This window comes from Rhyacophila brunnea, unplaced genomic scaffold, assembly GCF_057557595.1.
Source record: "Rhyacophila brunnea isolate RB1 unplaced genomic scaffold, BYU_Rbru_1.0 scaffold_12, whole genome shotgun sequence".
Lineage (NCBI taxonomy): Eukaryota > Metazoa > Arthropoda > Insecta > Trichoptera > Rhyacophilidae > Rhyacophila > Rhyacophila brunnea.
The window spans coordinates 40,116,634-40,136,372 of record NW_028232774.1 but is presented as its reverse complement, the minus strand read 5'-3'; the positions used below and the strand labels follow the sequence as shown (position 1 = coordinate 40,136,372).

General features: G+C 32.4%; 1 protein-coding gene across 1 annotated transcript in view; it reads right to left on the bottom strand.

Moving 5' to 3' along the window:
* Window positions 1-7,436: 7,436 nt before the first annotated feature.
* The window catches only part of LOC147078179 (calpain-D-like), a 44,044-nt gene continuing 31,741 nt past the window's right edge, over window positions 7,437-19,739 (bottom strand). The window contains exons 12-19 of the mRNA XM_085961300.1: window positions 14,982-15,078; window positions 13,874-14,037; window positions 13,112-13,362; window positions 12,449-12,613; window positions 11,486-11,597; window positions 10,906-11,172; window positions 9,377-9,519; window positions 7,437-9,125 (exon numbers count right to left, since the gene is read on the bottom strand). Of these exons, the coding sequence (XP_085817426.1) occupies window positions 8,804-9,125; window positions 9,377-9,519; window positions 10,906-11,172; window positions 11,486-11,597; window positions 12,449-12,613; window positions 13,112-13,362; window positions 13,874-14,037; window positions 14,982-15,078 (1,521 nt within the window). The 3' untranslated portion in view covers window positions 7,437-8,803. The remainder of the gene's footprint in view (window positions 9,126-9,376; window positions 9,520-10,905; window positions 11,173-11,485; window positions 11,598-12,448; window positions 12,614-13,111; window positions 13,363-13,873; window positions 14,038-14,981; window positions 15,079-19,739) is intronic.

Below are 19,739 nucleotides of genomic sequence, written 5' to 3'. Positions count from 1 at the left end.
TTATTATATCAAGTAAAAAATGTTTAATTAAATTATTATGATTGAATATTTGCATAGTAGAGATACAATAGAAAGTTAAAAACTTAAAATTTATTAAAATCAATATTATTTACGGAATTAATGCAATAACTCAAATTTAATGAAAAACTAACATATTCTTTGCATGTGAATACACAATATAATATGATACCTATAAAGCATTATTAAGAATAAAATGGGGTCTTTCCTTTAAATGGGTACAATTTGCACCAGTTTAGTTAACTTTGCACTAATCAAGTCAACTTTGCACCTTTCTGATAAAAAAAGATAAAAATTCGATACTATCGTTAAGATTTCACCAACTACTTTTTAAAATAATGTACTTAAATGATTTTTTTTCACAATTATTCAAACAATACACCATAATTATAATTGACTACAGATTAACAACAGTTCCAAAACTCAATAAAAAGCATTTTGATGACTTACTTTTTGAACACTATTTATTTATGCCTAATGTCTTGTTCAATCACATATTAAACAAAATACAATCGAAATAAAATATACTGTAATATTTAAAGCTCTTTGTTTAATACATACCTAAGTTTACTATCAAATAATTCATGTATTAAACTGGTGAATCACCTATATACAAACGTTGATAATAATTAATAATGGACCAAATACTGAATTTTTCAAGATCAAAATTAATAATGGACTAATGTAATCCTAAATCATAATGATTAAAAATATAATACAGGAAAACTTTAAAAAAAATTAAAATTTAAGATATTTCAAATATTTTTTATTATTGTTTTCTAATTGATATAAATTTTAATCAGGAATCGTGATGAAATAAAAAAATGATACTATAGAAAATAATTTCGAATTACGAATTATGAATTCTAAAATATAGTACAATCTTGTATGAAAATAAATTTTGTGGAGTTAATATTTAGAGGAAATATCGATTGATGGATACTTGAATTAATGACGTTTTAGTCAAATACACTATGAATAGTAATTAACCTTACAACAAATGCATAAGTTACTGTCAAAAATAGCTGCGTTATTCTATGCATATAGAGAGCTGTGTATAGAAATATTGATGTACAGGTTGCCACCTCAATACTACAACTAGATAACTTGATTTTCACTATTTTTGAGTTAGTTATGGAATATTATTCTACATTTCCTTCTCTACAATATGATAAAACTAGGGAAGTCAGAAGTTAATGGGAACTGTATTAATTTTGTGTTTGAAAATATTAGATAACTTTAAAACCATAAATGCATAAAATAAATAAAATAATAATATACCTAAAATATTTTTTCATACAATTGGAAATTATTTAATTGTTCCCAATTAGACGAGCACAATTTTCCATTTTTATTTTAAATAATAATTCTAGTCTAGATGTAAGTACCTAAATCAAATAAAGTTTATATTTCATTTTCCCAACAATGACCAAATTAGAGTTATCTAGTTGTAGTATTAAGGTGACGAGATGATTCAAGTTCACGTTTGTACGTTTTGATAAATCGAATTTGAAAGATTCAAATCAATAAAAAATCAAAAGTAAAATGAATATAATTATTATTATGAACCTATTCAAATACCATATTTAGGCGTACATACAATGTTTTAACAACGTAAAAATATAATTTTGATAAAAACTGGACATACAATATGTGTGACCTCACCCATCGATATAAAAAATTAATAAATAGTTAATATTATGAAATACACAAAGAAATATTTTCATAATAATATACAGACATCATAAAATTAAACAAAATAAAACTGACAACGTAATAATAATAGCTGTAAATAATTGTTTGCTCCAAAAACTAATAATATTACACTATTCAGTCCTTTGAATGAGTATTAAAATATATTTATAAAATTAAAATATATTAAAAACATGACAATGAAGATGACACAATAAATTATAATTAAAATATATTGCCAGTTAAAAAAAGTGTTTATGGGTATATAATACTACTTTTACTAATAAAATAAATTAATATAGTTCAGCTTAATCAACTATTTCATTATAGGCCATCAGAAAACATTTATTTTTATCAATTGGATATCGAGTAATGTATAGCATTCATCATCCTTCACAAGAAGGATGGGTTGGGCTTGGGTTCTAAGCTACTGGGTTCAAAATTAATTATAAGTATTATAAAATTGAGCAAAGAAAAATAATTAAGACGAAGCATGTCATTCTAAATTTTATACTCGGATAAGTCATGAATTTATTTTATGTTACTATGACACATAATGGAAAAACGCAGATATAGAATAAAAGTAAATATTATCAAAATGAAATTGGAAATCTATTACACTTATACCTCACTATACGGACGCTTGTTTCGGCTTTTCGCTATAATGGCCGTTTTTAATTATCGTGCGATTTCGATTTACGGCCCAATTTCTTTTCGATATACGGCCAATAAAAGCACTTTTCGATTTATATCTTTGATATCGGGAAAAACTAATGTGCCAGTAAAAATTAATAAAAAATTTAAGTCAAAGAAACAATTGGAGAAGGGAATATTTAGATCAGATGAAGAACATTAACATATAATAAACGTCTGCATCAATTACACTTAACAGGAAATGCACAGTTAAACCTCGAATGGTTTGTAAAAAGCGCTTTCTCATTTCGAACAAGGAATAAACGTCCTACATACTTCAAATTGATCCTGTTCAAGAACGTATTTTCTTAGAAAATGTGATTTTAAAATAAATAAAATTCAATTTCAATCAAAATCAATTGGAATATGGCATTTTGCTTTAGAGCTAATTTTCCAGGAACGTATCTCAATGGTAAAGTGATGTATTAGTGTAATTTTAAGTGTTACAGTTACATTTTGTGATGTAAAATACAATGATTGTTTCATTATTTCATTATGTACCATGCCAAAGTAAATTAACTGATGTACATAAGCGGTTTTTTTTAATGTTGGAGAGATCAGAATAATTAATTATCTTCTCATTTCACGAGTGGAGAACTACAAGGTTGTAAGTGTTTATTTGTGGAGAAACAAAAGTAACAATGAGGCAGCTTAAAATACTACTTAATTGTTAGGTGTGTTTTGTCAAATATAAACACTTAGAACCTTGTAGTATTAGACTCACGATTTATACAGGTTCCAAGTTTCCTATATAACAATAAGATGAAGAATGTATAGAACTCCATTTTAATTTTTAGCAGTAGATTGATGTAAAAGTTAATTACATGTAATTAAATACTCAAACACATTTTTTAATGAAAAATAAATAAATAATTTTCTTTCGACAAATTCATCATTTATTCATATGTTTAATGGCAACTTTGAAGTTATTTATAAACTGTATAATAACAATATTCAATAAGCCAGTCTATATTGTATATTTTATTTATTTTTAAACAATGGTCTAAAAGCAATTCATGCATAAGTCCATTTAAATTAAATTTTGCAATTGGGTATGCCAAAATTTAGTTCTTTATTAGAAAATAGAGAGCATAATTTGTTCAATGCTTTGAAAAAAAATACAATTTGTTCAGATTATGTTTTTTTGTAAATTCCTTTGAAAATAATAACAAAATACTTTTTTTTTGCTAAAAAAACCATCTTTCATTTGGTATATTAAAAAATCATGTATTCATTTGATAAAAATGATTATCAAGAAAATTGCAAATATCTCAAAACTATCACCCATGAACTTATTCATGTTGTACTGTTTAATAGTCAAACATAAAATACAATTAATTCGAATTGGCTATAATACATTTACTCACCACCCTCTCATTTGATAATCATTTATGTAAATATTAGCACTGATTAATAAAATATAGTTAGGTATGTACGATTAAATTTAAATATTTACATCTTGTAAAATACAAAAAAGATTTGGCAAGCAATTCAGTACATAAAAAATAAACTAAATAAAAATACATGGTACAAATAATAAATATAAAACTAGATAAATATGATGCATACATACCAAAGAATATGGACTAAAAATAGACATTTGAAGTTATTTAGCTAACACATGAACATAATATCCACAGATATTAACATCCCTTAGCTGCCATTCTGATTTTCTTATTAACGCAATAACTGCCATTTTTTATGTTCACTGTGATTACTTACTCGAGTGCAGTTATGAATGGTTTTATACAATTCAGGATTTTTCGACTAAATCATAATACCAAAGTGTAGTATTATTGGCTACGTACTCATCTTGACCGATTGTCTTTTCATATGCCCTGCAAATTGGCAAATAAATGTCAGGCAGTATGAAGTTCTATGCAAATGAACTTGCAGTCAGCGGCGGCTGGTCTAACATCATGCAAGTGCACTGCACTGCTTGCATTGCTATGAAACATCGTTCAACATCGTAAATCATATTTTTTCTTCATAGGTTTTTAATATTATCGCTCACTTATTGTAATGCAAACCATAAACCGATGTGCCCATATTGCCAATCGGCGATAATACAGGCACTATGCACCGTATACGTCATCTTCACTGAAATCGTTTGCGCCCCGGCAATATATTTTGTTTACTTAAAATGAACCCAAAGCTTAGTATTTACTAAAGCCATTATAAAACAACTTAAACCGTGCTAATCGTTTACGCCATGCGTAAGTTCCAGAACATCGTGCGCCGACCGGGTAAAATGACATCATATTGTTCTGAGTAGAGAGCAATTACAGATTTGAATTACGGTTTGTTATTATAGACGCTGCGACTTACTAATCACGCTCAAATTATGTTTAGTATGATATTTAGCAATCTCGTATGTATAATGCCTGTTAAACTAAAAACAAAGGAATTCATTATTTTCTAAATTTAAAATGGGTAAGAAATATAATATAATGTCAGTAAGATATTTTGATTTATGTGTACTGCAAATTAAATCAGTGAAGATAAAAATAATTTTGGTACCTACCGCAATTGATTTAATTTTTCAATAGGGTAAGTTTCCAGCGCATCCTCAAAAATTACAATCCAAAAAATCACCGGCCGCCACTGCTTGCAATGCAAAGTTACTTATAGCTATATAACTTTACTAAATCAGTGAATCTGAAGTCCTTATTTTGCTTCAATGTCATACATATTTTATGCTCCATCTCTATAGAAAAAAAAAAAAAATTTCAACATCTTTGGTACGTACCCATTTTTACTAAAATCAGAAAATAAATTAGTAATTTTATTATTAGATGGCACATAATATAAAATATAATATCATGTTTGAATTTAACTTATAATTCAGATTTAATATGCCAATAATTGAGCCTCTCTGGGAAAAGAGCATTACTGCAATAATGCAGTTATCAGTAAATCAGTTCAAATGATGCGCCATACATTCATCTATAACACTACTATTCCAGAGAGGAGCACAATAATTATGGTTGATATTAAAAAAAAATATGTAGCTCATCTTCTACGCATATATTTCAAAGCATTTTTAAAACATTACCAGAAACACAGTTTCAAAAACACTTTCAGACAATTTAATAAATGGCAAAGATGTAAAGGGTCATCCATATATTATGACATCACGCCCCTGGGGGTCTGATATGATGTGATGATTTAAGAGGGGTGGAGTTTAGTTATATAAAATGTGACTGTCCCAAAACCAATAAATAAGTACCTACTGAAATCGACCATTTTGACAAATGGAAGGATTTCAAAGACGTGACATATTTTAGAGAGGGAAAAAGATTTTGTGATGATGAGAGAAGGGGGGGATCAAAAACTACTAAAAATCATGTGACATCATTTATGGATACCTAACCTAAAAGTCTAAAAAATATATGAATAGATTTAAATTATAGAATTATCAAAAACTAAAAGAAATATAAAAGTTACACACGTGTAATAGAGCTGCATTTATAAGATTATCAGTGCACAATGGTACAAACATACAATATTGATAGAATAAATTTCTATTGATGAAAGGGACAAAACACAAATCTTTGGTACCTATATACTTATTATTTTTCTAGTCAAAAATTATTTTTTATTGCAAAAAAATAACTCGTTTCCCTAACATGCAAAATGCAAAACATGAATACATTCTCCGAGATCGTAATATACCTAAGTGTGATCTAAATATTGAACTAATATAGCCATTACAACATCAACAGAGTATCGGTGAGACATTGTTGAACAAACGCATTTGTCGCGTGCGTGAACATCAATGAACAACATGTGAAATTGCAAACACACCTGTGAACAATAGGGTTACCCATACCAATTAACTAACATGCAATATTAATACAATAAAATTACGTTTTTGGGAAATCATGCAAAGTTAAAGTATCGCTGACTTTTAGTGCTAATTTTGTTCCATTTCTAAAATAAAATAACACCGAAATGGATGTGTTTTTTTTTTTTTTTTGTTATGTGACATTTTCATAGGGAGGGTAACCCCACAATTTGAATGAAAAGTGGTGCTTATTTAAACAGATTAAGCCAGCGTTTCCTATTTTGTAGACCACAATGCTGTACAAATATGCAGTATTTTGCAAAAAGTTGCAATACATTTATGAAATTCAATATATTTTGCTGTTTGGATGTGTGATTAGAATATTGCAAATCCTCAATTATTGTTTTAGATATTTTTAAAAGGTGAGACAGCAACACTCTGTGTATTTGTGCGTAGTAACACCAAATGTATTTGCAGTATGGTTTCATCAGTATTAATTATTGATATGTTTTAATAATCAGTTACGTCAACGAAACCTTCGAAATTGAAGTATCATCTAGAGAGCAATCATACCGAATACTTAAATTCGTGGGGTTGCTGCCAAAACTTGGTAAATCGATAATTTAGGTATTTAGAGTTAATAACGGATTATAAATCTATATATAAATATGTAGGTATGCTAGAAAAAAAATTCATGGTCATCCGATATATATATATAGAACATGCACATAAAGCACGATTAAATTAGATATATATGCCTGATTTTAGAAAACATGTCAAACTTCAAATTTCAATTACCTACCCCATAACATGATTTCAAGACTTACCAACTTTTGGCAGTAAAAACATATTTTAATACCAGCAAAAGTAGGAATAATGTCATATGTTCGATATCTCTCATGGAAAGTTGAATAAATATAATATGTATCGTGAAAATAATTTATTTTAAATTATTCTAAGTCCCTACACACCGATCCGTGAAAAATTATACTGGATCGCGACGATGTAAAGTTTAGGAAACGCTGGATTAGACAATATGTTCATATTGAGCTCCGACACAATTATATTATAAATTAAATTAAATAGAATAAAAATATGTCATTTAATTATTGCTGTAAAAATAATGAATAAAATAGTGAATAGAAAACAAACTAGATGCTTGTCAACAACAAACAATTTACTAAAATAATAATTGTATGTTATACACAATTTAAATTAATAAAATAAAATGGCAGTAGATATTATTACTTATGTAATTATTATCGCCGAAAAAATTCAAACAATAACAATGAAGTCATGACAATCCTATTTACATGTTATTTTAATATGAATAATCAGTAGCCGCGTGTTTGAAAGAAAACTCACAAACGTCTAAAATATTACACATTATTGAGATCACATTATCATTTACAAAACCAGTGAAAACTACAATATGATTGCAGAATTCCAAATCGCCTAAGTAGTATATAATTAATTCGGAATCTTTAGCTGCGAATACATAATGACATCAAAAATAACGTCTACCATTTTCAAATACTGATGGCAAATAAATAATATGTACGTATTAGTTTAATTCCAATAATTACATTTGAAAAAAATATTCAACGGTGATCAGTTGATAAAGATAGCGATATGTCAAAAATACTTTACTAATGCCTCATCGAAACATGTAAAAATTACATCGTTGACTGTCTCATCCGGAGAGGACCAACTGTTCTAATAGGAAGCGAATTTAGCTTTTGAGGATCTTACCTCAGGTACCAATCATGAGTACTAAACAAAGAAAGCCTTCAACAGGCTGCAAACATGGTAAAATACACTCGAGACAAATGGTAAAATGGTGGATATCCAATGATCAAATCTGCTGTGAGTAAAACGATGTACGAAGCTTTGGAAAATGGTGTTTTTTGGATAACTTCCAGAGCAACAATGACTTGAATTTGAATTTGAACTTGAATTTGTAAATTGTCTGCTACCGTCGACGATGTTCACATCAGTTCTGTCATATTAGATCGTCTCAATTGGCCCACCACACACTCTTCCTTGTACCCAGATACCGACAACTACAGCTTCAGGCGCGTGGTGCTAGTGTTGCTATGTGAGTATTGCTAGTGTATTGTGAGCTATTAGCTCTCCAAACCGCTGCACCTCAAGTTATAGTTGTAGTTGTTCACTTTCTTTTTAATTCAATCGAAAGAATTCCATAATTCAAGATTAAAAATTTAACTTTGATACGACATTGTCGCTCTTTATCAAACCAGATCATTTGAAATAAATTAAATAAAATAATTTGCTAAATTTAAAACACATTCCAATGTATTGAGTATTAATTATTGTGCTATATAGAATGTACTCCAGATCCCCCACTACGATAAAATTGTTCCGCACATCGGTAACATTACATTTCGAGAATTCCACTATCAGTTGTGACGAATTGCCGGAGACGATGCACAATTGAGTCCAAGTGGTGAAGTGCGATAATTAATAATGAACAACGACGTAATCCTCCGACGGGAGGTTGCGGGTGCTGATTCAATTGGGTGAAGACAAAACTGGGACACGACCCGAAGCGAGCGATCAAAACCCTCCGTCCGCCGCGTCTCGTTCGTCCTCTCACGTGATGAGCCTCGGAGCGTGCAACCCGTGAACCTGGTGGTCCAGAGGAGGCTGGTGATGCCGGTATGTGTCCTCGGGGGACTCCTCGATATTGGGAGTGGCAGAGGAGGTGGAGGCGTTGGCGGGAGGCGGGATGGGTGGGTCGGTCACGCCGGCGGAGGCGGCCGAGGAGGCGGAATTGGCGGGGCCCCGTGTCGAACTGCCGGGCGGAGTTGCCCAGTCATGGAGTGTTCCTGCCGTCGCCAGGCGATGTGTGAGGCGATGGGCGATGGAGAAGCCTCCACTGCCTTCCAATTGCGTCAGGACTATTATCACTTGCCTGTAAACAAAATTTACAATTTGCTTATTTAACGAAACGTAAATGTCAACCGGCAATTTATGCAATTGACTCACCGAAATCAAATCAATCCACCTTGTCAAATAATTGCTTGTACTAACCGTTCTCCAAAGTTTTCAGATTTTTCATGGCCACAATGGTGCAATTGGTAGCGCACTTGACTATCAAAGGATTGGTGGTATAAAACCAACCGTTGGCATGTAGATGGGTAAACAATAAATTAATCAAATTACCTGTGCAGTGGAGGAACAGAGTCTATAGTTTTAAGTTCACCCCTCGTGGAGACGACATTGTAGCTTTCTTGACAGTCACACTTCACGTGGATCCATCTGTTGGCATGACGATTCTCCACCATCACGACTAACCCGGCCCAGCCCTATAAAATGTAAAACAGCTATTATATACCAAATTAAAGACAATAAAATTGTTTCTTAATATATTATAGTATCAGGGAACAGGAGAAAAGTAATGTACTCGAAATAGATGAGGAATATGTAGTAAATGGGAAGTGGAGTGTAAATGATGTGCATAAAAAAGAGAGGGATTTTTAGTTCCCTAGATAGTCATTATAACATGTCAGGCAAAATATAAAGTAAATAAAAAAGTAATAAATTATCATTTCTGTTCCTAATTGTAGCATATTAGCATATTGGCCTCTACCAAGTGAAGATTGTATTAACAGACTTTTTTGAAAGGAATAGTTATTAGTCATTTGCCCAAACCATTGGGTCGTTAAACTGGATCAAACACACATTGAAAGAACATACAATTTTTGGCAGCTTTGAAATTGAGCCCACAATTCATACTTTCAGAGATGACAGATCTAACAACTAGGTCGCTGTGAGTATATAAAAGTTACACTATATTCCAATGACGAAGGGTGGAGGTCGGTTGTGGAAATCCGACATAAATAGGCTCACTAAACTTTGTCAGACACTAAGAATGCTAGTTGCAGATGGCGTCGGTTAGTTTTTAAAAGTTAATTAAACCCTGCCTAAAGCAAGCTATAATAGATATTATAAAAAATATTCTTCTATCTATAAAATATGTCATTAAATCATTCATAACATTTTGGTTCTATTTTGTTCTTTAATCTATTTTGGTTTGGTTTAGGCAGGGTTTAATCGATTTTTAAAAACCATCTTCAATTTGTTTTCTTAGTTCAAGGAAAACAAATAAGTATGACTGAAAAAGGGTGGATTAACCGGATGGCTGCCAATGACGTCTTAAGACGCGAAATTTTCCGTGAACGGAACGCCGCTCATACAAAAATAAAGTCTTTGGACGTCCTGCTTTAAACGGGATTTTACTAACGTAAATCAATTATTTTAAACATACAAATATGTTTGAACACACGAGATATATTGGGAATATTGTCACATACTCAGAATTGAAACAGAATTCGTTTTTACCACTTGAAACGTAAATTGATTTTAATTTTTTATTTTTACCTACCGCCATACATACACCTACCGGCAGTAAAAAGGTTAAGGGAGTCTCCACAGCCTACCTCTACTATTATGATTTGGTCCAGGCAGGGTTTAATTGAATTTAAACTAATTCCATGTGCAATTCATAGTCTTGGTTCAATGAAAACAAATAAGTATGACTGACAAAGTGCAGGGTTCTTTATTTAGGCGAATCTCTACAGCCTACCTCCATCCTTCGCCACTGCTATATTATTCAAAACATGGTTCAATTATTGATATTCGTGTATTCCTGTCACTTATGCTGGTATATTGAAGATATGTCACAACAGTACCTTAGTGAGATAGTAAGCAGTCATTCCCTGCCTGCCCTCGTGCCTCTGCCCCCGAGCCAGTGTCAAACCGATGATGGCATCAGCCAGGACATGAGGAGGCGGAGTCACCCTCTGCAGCAAAAGTCTTTTGGAAGAGTGCACCGCCAGAACGTGTCTAGGGAAGGAGCTGGCCTCCTCCAGACCCGTGTGCCAGTGGTTGAAAGCCAAGCACACCACCACGTACAGATCCCGCTCCAACATCTTATGGCAGCCCACGAAACCTCGCACCTGTGTATCATTTCGCCAACGTCAAAATATGACCCAATGGAACTGGTCAACGCTATACACTAGTCGTGAAATCCATCGATGACACAAATAATTCATGACTGTAAAATGCACAAAGTTTTTGTCTACTGAATTCAAAATACTTAATCACATAAATCACAATAATTAAAAGAATCATATTTTATTTAATTCATTAGATGTTTGAAAAATAGTTCTTCAAAACCATACCATTTTTTTGTGTTTCAATTAATAAAATATTTCATATTGAATAGTTTTGAGAGTCACGAGGGAGATAGTGAAATACAATGTTTTTAACCTGTCTTTTACTGTGAGCAACCAGTTTTCCTGGATGAGGAGCAGCGCCAGCCCTAGCCCTGAACACCACCACGCACAAGTCCAGTTGTGATCTCTGCGCTTTTGCTGAACTTCTGCAAATTTACACATAGAATAATTAATCAGTACCGGCCAGGAAAATTATTGAAACTTAAAATAACAATAAAGATGGGATGCTGTACCTTGTTCGGACATATGCCGTGTATTTTGGAAGAGTGTTAACCTTGCCTGATTCATCTTCTTTTAACTACGTAGATTTTCACATCCTGTGTTAGTTAATCTTCTTAAGGTGCCATGACTCACTACCGTAAAACAGCACTGTGGATTGCAAACATTGAACCTGCAGCATTTGGTATTATCCATGATCAGCAGTCTCATACATTCCACATTAAGTTGAATGTTTCTCCAGCCATTCCCATTCAGATAGTGAGCTCTCTTTACGAAGTATCCTCTCATGTGATGTACACCCCCAGATAAAATGTAAAGCTGTCAACACTGCATGTCGACGTTGCATGTATTTAGCAGGGATGAATTCACCTTTTATGAGTTCTAACATGTATTGAGCAATTTATTCATTCATTGCATTCATTCATATGGCCATCAAAGCACTAAAACATAAACCACACATGGAAACATACCGGTCAAGCTAAATATGAGTTTTTTGTCGAATTGTCATTTTGTTTGTATATCACTTGTGTTTACACTCTGTCGAAACTAAAAAATTTAAATTTAATAAAGTATCTGAGAATTCGTCACTGTATTGATGAATAAATACTCAAGTTAATCATTACGATGTGTGCTATAGACATATTATTGAGGCCTACTTTCTCCAGCGCATATTTTTGTGGAGACATGGAGGAGTCGGTGCTAAAATGGCTTTACTTCTTTGACGTGTGTGATTTTGATCAGTGTAGGCTGTGGCATAAAATCAGAAAAATAAATGTACCTCTGTCCCTCTTGAAAAAGTGTGAAGTCGGCTTCGGTAGGCTGCAAAACAGTGAGGAGCAAACAGGAGAGGTGGCGCGTTGAGGCAAGAGGCGGCAGAGTGCCTGTGAGTCGCACTTCATGCCATCCCACGCGCACCTTGCAGATGTCTATGCAGTCAAAGTATCTGGGAAATAACAATGGACACGGTTAATTACTTGTATTGTTTACCTTAACGACATTACAGTCTTGCTATACAATATGCCACCGTGTTCACTACCTTTTCACCGCTGACGGCACAGCTGTTGTGCCCTCATTAGTTGGCCGTTCGATATAATTAGCATGTTATTTAAATGTGCTAATTAAATAGTAATTAAATGCTCCGTGGGTTCAAATCCTGCGACCGAGACAGAGGACAGTAACACGAGAGCTGTAGTATCATCTATTGTCTGTCTCTATTGCTGAATTCAAATGGCTAGCTTTATTATAACAAAAAAATACTGTCAACTTTAATGAATATACATATAAATTGTATGTATTAGTAAAATTAGCAAAAGGCATGATTGCTCAGTGGCGAGAGCAATTGCCAGAAAAGTGAAAGATGTGTATTCAAATCCCATTCAGTACAAAAAAAAGATTTTTAGAACCTTTTATAAGTAATGTAGAAATTATTTTAATAACTTACTTGAGGACATCATCGAAAGAGATCCAAAAGACACCCTGGTCATCGTCGGTATCTTTGGGAGCCTGCAATGCTCTCCGCAGGGGTTCAGTCCACAACGGACAGGCGTGGCTGTAGGAGCCCCGCCACGTATAGTGCCCCCACGGGTTACGCAGCCTCAACAGACGCAGGGCACCTGGAGCGTCCCGCACGTCAAGCACCGAGTAGGCATGTCTTGGACGAAGGCCTAACCGTTGATATTCGTCCTCGTCCACCTGAGATAACAACAACATTTATAAACAGCTGTTGAGCTTCCATTGTATTATGGACGAGAAGTTTGGACCATATCTAAAAGAAGTCATAGGGATACTTTGTATTACAATTCTGATAGCGATTCTTCAACATTTTTAGTGTGGGCGATTGGTAGCCATAGAAAAATTGATATTCTGTAGATTAGCACATTGATGTTTCGTTATTATGTTTGTATGACATGTAACTGTTCATCTAAATAATTCTATATAATGATGGTTCGGTATATTTTGGTGGCCATATATTATGTGCAATAATTGACACAGTCTATCCTATCACAGGCAGTTATGTATAGCTACCTTTGCAATATAATTTGAGATACTATCAATTTATTGCCAAAAAATATATATTTATTAGGTTTTATTTTTTCAAAGATAATCGCGGGCGTATGTCCGTGCACGGCCATACTAAAATCTCCTGGCATATAACCAGTTAAGTCAAATTAAGGAATTTCAAAAGATAACATTGTGTGTTCACCTTCATGTTCCCTCCACCACAAGATGCACCCATAAGAAACCTGGCCTGTCTCGAAGAAAGTAACTGCGCCCAGACTAAATCTCTGTCCAGTTCTTCTTCGCCGGCACCCGCTCCCGCTTGAAGAGGCACTGACTCGCAAGGGGCACCCGTCAACGTACACAATCCTGAAGAATCCAATTCATATTATTAATTATATCCTTCACTTTAATCTAGCATAATAATATCATAATAAAAAATAGAATGACTAGTTGTAAACCTCTTCTTATAACATTGACAGGGAATGTACAACAGCCAGGATACCAATCCCCGAATGAAGCACTATGACCGGTTGCGCTTCCGTTGCGCAAGCCTACTTCAACGAAGTATATTAAAACTCAACCGGTAGTGTCGACTGCAGTATGGAATTGAAGTACACATGCTTTGGCGGTAGAGGCGCTAGCAACTCTCCGTTTGACATATTATTAAACGTCAGAAATTCGTACGTAGTATTGAAGAGGGCTGTTAATCTATTTTTTTCTATCTTTTACATAACTATTACCGCTGAAAGTATTATTTTGTGTTTAAATTCTCATTTAAATATTTATTGTGATTTTGTAATACAGAAACACACATGTTTGTTTGCAAAATACAACGGAAATTCCGTGTTGTAATATTGTTATATTGGAGACGTAACTAGCTTGTCTAAAAATTAATTGGCTACGTACTTCAACAATGAATGGTTTAATAATGCAACGTTAACAATAAATACTAATTAAATATGAAGTCATTACCAAAATGGATAAAAATGTTATTTAATTTCCATGAAATTGACAAGAGTTCCGTCATGACATGTATACTTTTTATCTTACTCTAACGCATGGACATGAGGTATAAGCATGCTGAATGCTTTCTCACTCGCACTTATATTTCGGGTATCTATTCCATTCGAAGCTCTATACACACAATATCTCCTGTAAAACTAAAAATTTTACGTGCTTCAGTTGAAGCGGTTCGGTGACGTGTTTTGCAGTGCTTCATTCGGGGATTGGCCTCCAGGACTTGGCAGCAAAAATATCTTTATGGAAATTAATTCGAATTAATATAACATAGGGAAAATTATAAAACAAACCTTCTATCGCTCTCCCGGAGACTAAAGCCTCATAACAACCATGCAACTTTGCGACAGCTTTTTCAATCAAAGGCACCCATAGCTGTTTCCGCTTTGCCTATGGACACAAAAAATACATGTTACATACTACTATATTCCTTTGTCAAACACAATTAAAATGACGGAAACATAAAAACTTTGCACATTAAAATTTTAACACGGCAGCTTATTTATAGCTGCTGATTGTTTTGACTTACATGTTTGAAATGAGTCACTTAGTCGCTTAATCCGCTCTGGAGGTTTTTTGAGTTTCGAGTAAATCACAAAAAACTGTTTTGTGCATTTACGATGATGTTGATGCTAGTAGTAATGATTTTTGTATAGCGATTTAAACGTATGCTAAAAATCATGGTTTGAATTGCACTGCCTTATTCGTTGTTTATGTAGAGTGGATTTAGTAACATGTTATTTATCCTAGAGCGGATTTGGTGATTCAAAACAAAATTCATTTTGATTTTTTGACAAAACAGGGCGGAATTTAAAACTCGCACCTCGATAGGCTGGTAGACCTATTGATATAACACATATTACGGACATTCAAAACTAATTTTATTGAAAAATAGCCCAGAGCGGGTTTGGCGACTAAGCGACTCAAATTGTTCATCCAAATGTAATGGATAAATATAAATAAAATTAATGGAATAATTGATTTTTTTTTAAATGATTTAAAGAGCATTTTTGCTCCTTAGCGGAGCATATGGACCTCCACAGAGTTCATGTAATATAAACAGTTTTTTTTCATGAGGAATGGTTGTTAACCATTCGCCCTAATGAGGGTCTAGGACGATTTGGCACCGCGAACTGGCCTCCGCCGATTGGCCTCCGGTTATTGGCCGCCGGTACAATCGGACACCGACCCAATTGGCCTCCGGGACGATCGGACGCCGGTACAATCGGGCGCCGGCCTAATTTGACACCGGCCCAACTGGCCGCCGGGAGATTGGACGCCGCACCGCTGAATAAAATGCGCAAAGGAAAAGACCTACGTAACGACTTCGTAGAGAAAGTAGACACGACACTTTAATAAATGCTTCTATCTACTTAGTGGTTGTACCTAATACATTTTGCGCTTAATATATTTTTATTATGATAGATAATAATATTATTATTCATGCTTTATGCTGTTTATAAAAGAAAAGAATTCTTTTCTCGCCAGAAATTGAAGATGTGCATAATTAAGTAATTTTTGTGTAAACCTACCTATTCATATTAAAAACAACAAATATTAATAATGAATTGGTTAGTTAAAATATTGTCTTTCGGCGTTTTCTCGATTTCATGTCATTATAATTGAACTTTATATGTGTATATAACCCGTAAATAAGTATTTTGAAGATTATGAAATTACAAACAATATAAGTAGGTAAACTACTTGAAAGGTTTATATATATTACATTAGATATTATGTTGACAAAGCGAATTTGTAACTTTATTGGAAGTTTTAGTCATTTTTATTTAAGTATAGTATATATATGATGTTTATAAAAATAATGGAAAAATTTTAAAGATGTGCACAATTAAATTTACGTATTTTAATTTATATTTACGAATCTGTAGGTGTCCCTATAAAGGGGATAATTAAGTAAGTATATGTTATGCGAAACTCAACTTCACAGAAAGCGAGGAAAAACACCGAATAAAAACAGTAAGTAACCAAAATATATGTATTCGTATATGGTACATATTTTTTTAAAGTTTATTAAATGTATATGATTTAAAATACAACCATAAAACACTTAAGCTATTGTTATTTATTTCGTCGTGTGTTTTTTATTTTTTTGTCTGTTTCTAGTTTATTAGTTAAATTGAGCCAGTTTGAATGAAAATAATATTCTTTCAGACTTTTCTTAAATTAAAACAATACATTTTAAAGTGTGTTTTAGGGTAAATAAAAATATCTTTAAAAATTTAAGAAAATAATCTGCTGTAAATATTTCAGTAGGTTGATGGATAAATATGTAAAGTAACCTTATAGTAATTAATAATATTCACTATTTGCTAAGTCATATTTTTATAATAATACTTACATTTGAATTTCTTTAACGGTATTAATTCACAGTGAAGCCTTGATGAAAAGACAATACCAATATTAAATAATAAAATAAAACACAATATTATGCAGTGCTAAGCAAAATTGATAAATAAAACGACAATTATAATAATACATTTATTTTCAATGACAACCAATTTTAGACAATACATTTTAATAATATAAAAACAAAATGCAGTTCATAAATACACATCGTATGGGTATTTTATAATCCTGCTTATGATATTTAAATAACATAATATACGTACATATTCATCTCAAAAAACCTCATAACAAAATAACATACGAAAACTACACAAAATATTTATTACTATCCATAAAAATAAAGGAATAAATGGAGGAACCTAATAATACAATATTAGGTACCTTCCTACCTATCTACCTAAAACTTGTAATGTATATGCGTACATCTTTTCTGTAAATTTAATTCATTAAAGCACTGTTAGAAAAAAAAATTTAACGTTTAATTAAATTTAGAATATAACGTCACCGTTTTAGCAAAACCATCTATGTGTCACTTTTATCAAAAATGACTTTTAAATACCAAGTCATTCCTTATTTTTTTCTCTATAGGCCAGTAAAATGATCTATGTGTTGGGTAAACTCGCTCCGAAGATATTTCAAAAAATAAAAAACAGCTATGTGTAAGGTTCAAAAACCACGGTTCACAAAAACAACTATGTGTATATATAGTAACATATAGATGGTATTTTGATATCGAGAGTGTAATGTTTTTTTACAGTTTGGCTACACATTGTTTGTTTCTATGTTATATGCTATGCATTATGGTCTTGCACGACGGTTTGAAAGATGCTTTCTCAAAAAGAGAGACAGGAAATATTCAATAATTTCTGGAAGATGCCTACATGGTCAATAGGGTATAGGCGAGAATTAATTTAAAAGTTGGATAAACAACTACAAACGTCTCGATGACAGTGGTCAATTGAAAGCAACAATGACAAGTAATAAGAATCTGACTGAAGATAAATAATTGGTAGTGCAACCAAAAATCAAAACGGAGAGATTTGTGGAAAAATGTTACATTATGGTTGGATCTAATTCCAAAGTTCCCAGCCATTATTGCAGAGAAAATACCTCCAGGGTGTATGTGGAATTGTGTTTCCGATTCAAAATACAAATGCATGATGAATATAAAAAATGGTCTCTGGAAAATGGTCATAAAGCAGCAGATTATACTCCAGTATATTTACCACCAAAAAATCAGTATCCACCAACCACGTAAAGATCAGTGTGCCATCACTGCCATCTGCTGTAGTTATAAAATGAAGAATGTTTCAGAAATGGAATACAATAGCCACATTATTAAAAAAAAAAAAAAGATGCTAGAAGACCAAAAATGAAATGAAGGAGAGTACCAGAAGTATTACTGGACGGTTAGTAATCACAATGGATCTCCAAAGTGTGCTGCTATGTCCAAAACACAGGCACAAATGTATTATAAACAAAAGCTGCAACTACACAATTTCACCATATACATTCTTCATAATGTATCTTCTAATGAATTTGTCTCATCTCATCGAAAGCAGGACAATACAATGAAATAATTCTAATATCGGATGGGTGTGGATATCAAAACCGAAATAAATTATTCGCTACTGCTCTAAGTTATATCTTTAGAGAGAAAAAACATCGAGATTCAACAGCTTTTTCTGGAAAAAGGTCACACCATGATAGAGGCCGATAGTGCACATGCCACCTAAGAAAAGTATTTTAAGCCTCCAATATATTCACCGTCTGATTATATAGCACGTATGCGGCTAGCAAGAGCAAAACAACCTTATAAAATTAATGTCATTGATTTTTAATTTTTAAGAATTATGGATAAGATTAAATCTGGATTAAGTTCAATCAGACCAGGAAAACGAATCGGAGATCCTGTTGTATATGATATTAAAATGTTACAGTATCTACCAGATGGAACAATCTTTTACAAACTCAACTTTATCAGTGCAACCGACTGCCTTTGTAATATATAATATAATGAATCATTGCCAATATCACAGTCGAAATACATACATCTTCAGGAATTAAAAAGTGTAATAGAGAAAGATCACCACTATTTCTACGATAACCTAACATTTAAACCTGCTAATAGAAAGTAAACGAACTTATAAATATAATATCATCTCACTATTGCATTAATAATTAATAAAATGATATTGCAATTTATCACTAATGCACTATGTATATTTCAACTATTATTTATGTAACAGTTTTTCATGAATTTATTATTATTCACATTTTGATGAATAAATTAAACTATGTGTATTTACAAAACGGTCAAAACAACTTATGTGACATCACAAACTGTATTTTTATTATTTTTGTATTAAAAATAAAAGATTTTTGTTAACAAAATAATAATCTTAGACCATTTTCTGATTATAATAAAGCATTCTTCATAATTTTAATGTTTAAATGTAACATTATTTTTTTATTCAGTTTTATCCTTCTCCTGCACAATTTGAGAAAGTGCACATAGATGGTTTTGCTAAAACGGTGACGATAAACTAGATTATTATTAAAATAAGCAGTAAGGATTTGCATCATATTGCCACTTACAATGATCAAAGAAAATGTCTATGACGAGGATTATACATTTTTTTATTTTACCATATTTAGCTGTTATGAAAATTTGCCCCGAAAAT